Raw genomic sequence first — 6,000 nt, 5'->3', positions numbered from 1 at the left:
GTGCAAGCTGTTCTTGAAATGTAACTGTGCCATCTGTTGAATTTATACATCAAACTTTTCAAAGTTCATATTTCTTTCCAGGGGTGTATTACATAAAACTGAATGCAGTATTCTAGATATTCCAACCAAGTTTCTCAAAGACAATTAGTGAAGGGTAGCATGGTGGTTCAGTGGTTAGCACTGCTGCCTCACAAGGGCACAGATCTGGGTTTGATTCCACCCTCAGTCAACAGTGTGCAGTTTGCATATTCTCCCCTCGCCTGTGTGGGTTTCTTCATGGTGCTCCAGTTTCCTCCCACAATCCAAAATTGTGTAGGCCAGGTGGATTAGCCTTGGGAATTTCCTGGTTATGGGGATAGGGTGGGTTGCCTCTTCGCCGTGTTGGTGTGGACCCACTGGGCCAAATGGCCTGCTCCCACACTGTAGGGATTCTGTTCTATGGAAATATTCATCTTGCCAGCAATACTCTCATCCCACAAATGAAAAAAGCACACACGGCTTCAAATCATAGAGTATAAGGTTTATTCAAAAGTCTGACACCTTTTCTCTCCTCAGATGAAGAAAGCATACTCGGGATATTTGCAATTAGTCAGCGCTCACGGCAACTGGTGTCCCAACATACAATATACACGACACACAAGGACAAGATGTTCAACCCAATGAACAGATTGTCTAGTCCTCAGCTAGTTATTAAGTAGAAGGCACAGGTAAACTGTAATAGTCTTGTTACAAGTACCTTTAACAGGCAAGCATCAAGGAGTAAACCAGCCATTGCGCCAAATTTCTTGGAAATTAGCGTTTCCAAACTAGCAATGGGTTGGGAAACAAGAATCAGTAGATTATTGCACATTGGAGATGAGCAGGAAGCAAAGTTTGTACAAAAAGGGCAGTTTTTCTCGAGAAGGTAGCTGAACGCGTCCACAGTACCATTTCATTTGGCTCCTCTATGCCTGTTGAGACAACAGGAAACGATCACATCGCTCCAGCATGGACTGGACAAGAGCCCTGAAACAGAAAACAGGGCAGTCAGTCACAACAATCACAATTTTTATTTTGGCTTTTGCTTTGAAACCTGACCTCTCAAGCCTGGACAATGATCGTACAGAGCAGATTGTTATTTTGTGAGAAAATGGTAAACAAAACCAGTCTTCTCATCCAACACCCAGAGACATGCAATTTTTCAGGTGGAAGTCTTTAATACTCTAAGACAAATTGCGTGTACAGAAACATCATAATGACCTTCACAGAGAAACAGAACAAATGTCGGGTCAGTATTGAAGAGTTAGGACAGATGATCAAGTTTGGTCAAAGCAGTGGCTTCAAGAGGCTTCTACAGTTAAGAGTAAGGGGCACACTACAGGGTTTGATGGAAAGAGTAGGGGTGAGACAGCCAAGTACTTCTGGATACCTGTAGGGAAAGTGAGGCAGGAAGAATGGCAAGGAAATCGAGATTGGTTAGACAAACGAATACAATTGCAGAGGTGTGGTGTAAAGAAGTCAAACATACAAGTTAGGTTCAGATATAACCCCATGCATCTGCTCAGCCATTCAATAAAGTTATAGCTGATCTGTTTGCAATAGGAATTCCATCATCCTATTTCTGATAACAGGCTCAATAGATTAGGATTTTAGATTCAATGCACTGGGTAACAAAGACCCAATTGCTAAGTTTTGCTTTAACATTTGTAACTACAAAATGTAGAGATTAGAAAGCCAGTATTAAAGATTTTAAGAAAATCTACTTAACAAAGACCTGAATAATCGTCCTAGAAAATTACAATGAATGAACTAGAGAGGTTTGATGATAGATGAGACATTCGAGAGCAAGCTTAGCCCCAAGTCTCAAGTTGTTCCAATCTGACCAGACAGCCAGGGAGAGTACTGAGAATCTGTGACAAGATGCAGAGAGGTTGCAAACAATGATTTTGGTTCCTTTGATCTTCAATGAAAGAAGTTTTCAAAGAGCCAAAATTTCCTAAGACAAGTAAAATGACAAAATCAAACCAATTATGGGAACTGAAAGAGTAATAGAGCTAGGTGCCATCTGAAGAAGTCATCAGGACTTGAAACAATAACTGTGTTTATCCCTTCACAGATGCTGCCAGACCAGAGTTTCTCTCGCTTTTTCTGTACATCAGATTTCCAGCATCCGCTGTATTTTATTGTATTGGAGCTGACACTTCATCTGCGCATGACAATAATGAAGGGAGGTCACCAACAATGAATCCTTGGTCAACTAAAAACTTACTATAAGGCCACAGGATGCAGACTGGTATAGGCACTATGGGCTGAATGGCCTCCTCCTGTGATGTATGGTACCCAGGCTTGCTGAGGTTGCTACACAGAAGTCAGCCACAGAAGAGATATGCTAGGAAGACAGTGTAGTTATGAATGCTATAGCAGATTTGAAGAGCATTAAAAAGACTATGGCTGTAACCGCAGAGGATATTAATGGTAACTTTGAGCAGAGCAGATTAGCTGCTGTTGTGAAGGGCGGAAATCAGACTGAAGAGATAAATTCATTGAACTATGGGGTAAGTGAGCAGAGTTGAAAAATGTCAACACATGCAATAATTTGAGAAAGGGAAATAAGGTTGTAGTTGGAGATGATTCATGGGCAATTCCAAATGATATTCCCTCATCAACCCAGAGGCAGAATGGCCAATTGTCTGAGCACTCCAGTTTACACATCACAGAGTAGAAATCTGTACCTTCAGCTGTGCGCTACACTGGAAATATCTTAGTTTCTTAGGATGACAAATTGAAAACTGGGCTTGGTGCCCTTCTCACCTCTGCCTTTTCTCTGCAATCCTTAGGATGTCACATACTCTGCTGAATCTCTCAGACATGTTCCCGTGCAGGCCACAGTCCTGTAAGACTGAGTGTGCTCGGTCTGGGCCAATTGTCTTTGCAAGGAGCAGAGCTACATTCTCTAGGGTGATACTGTTTGACCAATCAGCGTCACCATTGACGACACCGTCTCCATTCTCCACAGCAGGACAGAGATTGATGCGTCGATGATTCCGAACCAGCTCCAGAATGAATTTCCACTCTTCCAGAGTCTCAGGAATCAGACCTAAACAAGGGAGAACCATAGCTTTTAAAACTTTTCCAAAACCAATTCAAATAGTTGAATGGGACAGTACAACTGGCATTCTCACTCTGACCAGCCTATAACACAAGACAGTGTAGTTTCAACACACTCAATCCAACCAGATTTATTCAAGATAACATAATTTGTGCAGATTGATTCAAATACAGGTTACTCAGGCCAATGCACGAGGGGCAGACTGAATCCAGATAGAATTACCCTGGCAGGGCAGTAGTTTTGACAGATTCCTGCCCAGATTTATACAGATTTCAAGACAAAAATGAATTTGTCCAGAGAAACACAACACAGTGTTGCTAGCAATCTTAACACAAAGTGGCAACATTCAGTACTTGGCATACCTCTCAACCGAGTCAACAAGGCTCCTGGTTAAAGTCCAGTTTCGAAAATCAAGATCGACATTCCAAAGCAGTACTGAGGTTGGGAGAGAATGCAGGGTGTACTACATTGTCAGAGGTGCTGTTTTTGGATGAGACATTAGTCAGAGTCTCCATCTGCTTGTTGGACGCAAAAGATCCAATGGCACTTTTTAAAAAGAGCAGCAAAGCCATCCACACAGTTTGGAGATGCTGGTGTTGGACTGGGGTGTACAACGTTAAAAATCACACAACACCAGGTTATAGTCCAACAGGTTTAATTGGAAGCATGAGCTTTCAGAGCGCCGCTCCTTCATCAGATGGTACAACCACAAGGAGCAGCGCTGTGAAAGCTAGTGCTTTCAATTAAACCTGTTGGACTATAACCTGGTGTTGTGTGGATGTACAAAGTTAAAAATCACACAATGTCCTGCTCAACATTTAACGCTAAATCAATATCACAAAGACAGATTATCTGGTCTTCATCCCATGGCTGTTGTGGAAATTTCACTGTACAAGTTGGCTACTTGTTACAATTACAAACTGACTACACTTTAAAAATATTTCTTCGACTCTGTAAAGTGTTTCAAGACATCTAGTGGTCAGGAAACTGGCTATATAAATGCAAGTCTGCCTTTCTTCTCCTCTTCTTTCTCTACTATTTAACTCAATTGTCTAAATAGAATTCCTTCAGCCTCAAACAGTACCAGATTCTGGATTAGTGGTGCTGGAAGAGCACAGCAGTTCAGGCAGCATCTGAGGAGCAGTAAAATCGACATTTCGGGCAAAAGCCCTTCATCAGGAATCAGTACCAGCCTAGCAAATCTACTGGGGAATCAAAATAGATGTCCAGAACCTTCAATGAGGACTTGAGACAACTGAAGACTTTGGGAAGTGAGTCCAAAGAAACAAAAAATTTAAATAAATGTAAGCAATTTGATTAGACAATGAAATACAAACCATTCTGTTCATCAAGTAGACTGATATCATCCAGGTAAACAATGACAGTGAAAGCTTCAACTCTGCGGCCTAACTGCAGACAAAGTGACAGATACGCAGGCCAGAACCTGTGAATGCAAAGCAGCCCATGTTAAACAATAGCCACTTCTCTATCTAACCTTATGGAAATAAGCTAGTTGTAAACTTCTGAACATGTCTCATTTTCCACTAATTAATCATCACCTCAGAATAGACACAGCATTCTTACTTAGAGATGCTTTTTCTCTCCACGACCAAAACTCTCCACTTCTTTCACTATCTTACTTGCGAATTACTCAGCTCTCCTTATTGATCCCACTTCTCCTGCCCTTCCCAACATTTGGACTTCTCCCCTTATTTGCCCTGCAATCTCAATATCTCTGCTCCTCCATCTTATGGATTCTAGTTTTTTCCTTTTACACAGTTTATTTCCTACACTGCCCTCTCAAGTTTATGGCACTTATCTTGTTCTCTCCAATATCCTCCCTATGTAACTCCCCACTTCCTTCCAATTCCTAGCTATAGTACTTCCCCTCAATTTCCAACCTATAGTTCACCCGGCTTGCCGTCCCCTCACTACTCATACTTTTAAGTGAGGCCATTCTTACTCCAGGTTATCATACACCACCTACTGACATCAGCTTTGGTAATTATATGGCTAAACAAGGAATCAGATGAGATTTATCCACGTCTTCAAACTATCAGCCATCTCTCCTCCAATGCACTGTGAAGTATCCATCTTTTATGGCATAATGCAGTTCACCTTTCCTTCATTTCTCCCTTCATTGACAACTTGATCTCATTTATCATATTTTCAATTAAACATTTTCTATCCAAAAGGTGAACTATTTTTAAACATTTTTCAACATTTCCACGTGAATTTTACAGAATTTACAATAACATTTATTCCAGTGCAGCATGTTTCACTCAATGACTTAATATTTACAGAATTCATGCCATGTTAGATATACAGCCCAAGGATTGAAAACTCAATAGGAAATTAAGAAACCGCAAGATAAGTGAACGTGTAATTTGTAAGGGAATCAAGGATGATGGGGAAAAAGCAGGAAGGTGGAGTTGAGGATTACCAGATCAGCCATGATCTCATTGTGATAAATGGGCTACTCCTGCTCCTACACTTCATGGTCTTGCTTTCGTCTACACACCATGTGATACTCTGACATGCCTCAAGGTATTTTCATATTCTTAGTTTTAAATGATACATTCTTTGTAAGGCACACATCCCAAAGAGCTCTGCAGCTTCTAGCCCTTTGGAACATTATGACTGAAAAGCTGAGGCTTAACTTAATGGGCATTTGCAAAAGATTCCCATTTGCAGAAAGCAGTAATCACTCACTATCTCTCAACATTGCAGACACCTGCTGGGACACAGGTCCACAGGTAAAGACATTTTCTGCAATTCTGACAATTAGTGATTCTTTACACACGTTCAGAGAGTGAGTTTGCAGGAGCAATTCAACAACTTGTTGAATGAAGGGGTGGCACGGTGGCTCAGTGGTTCGATTACAACCTTGGACGACTGTGTGTGGAGTTTGC

At 41.3% G+C, this 6,000-nt stretch overlaps 1 protein-coding gene across 3 annotated transcripts in view; it reads right to left on the bottom strand.

The window, feature by feature from the left end:
- Window positions 1–499: 499 nt before the first annotated feature.
- Window positions 500–6,000, bottom strand: part of hps5 (HPS5 biogenesis of lysosomal organelles complex 2 subunit 2) — a 62,188-nt gene continuing 56,687 nt past the window's right edge. For all 3 annotated transcript variants that reach the window (XM_043706101.1, XM_043706100.1, XM_043706102.1), the window contains 3 exons: window positions 4,426–4,532; window positions 2,791–3,076; window positions 500–1,005 (listed from right to left, as the gene is read on the bottom strand). In XM_043706101.1, coding sequence (XP_043562036.1) covers window positions 945–1,005; window positions 2,791–3,076; window positions 4,426–4,532 — 454 coding nt within the window. In that variant the 3' untranslated portion in view covers window positions 500–944. The remainder of the gene's footprint in view (window positions 1,006–2,790; window positions 3,077–4,425; window positions 4,533–6,000) is intronic.

The sequence above is a fragment of the Chiloscyllium plagiosum genome, chromosome 16 (assembly GCF_004010195.1).
Source record: "Chiloscyllium plagiosum isolate BGI_BamShark_2017 chromosome 16, ASM401019v2, whole genome shotgun sequence".
NCBI classification, from domain to species: domain Eukaryota; kingdom Metazoa; phylum Chordata; class Chondrichthyes; order Orectolobiformes; family Hemiscylliidae; genus Chiloscyllium; species Chiloscyllium plagiosum.
Note: the sequence above shows the minus strand (reverse complement) of the source record. Positions and strands in the feature narration are given on the sequence as shown.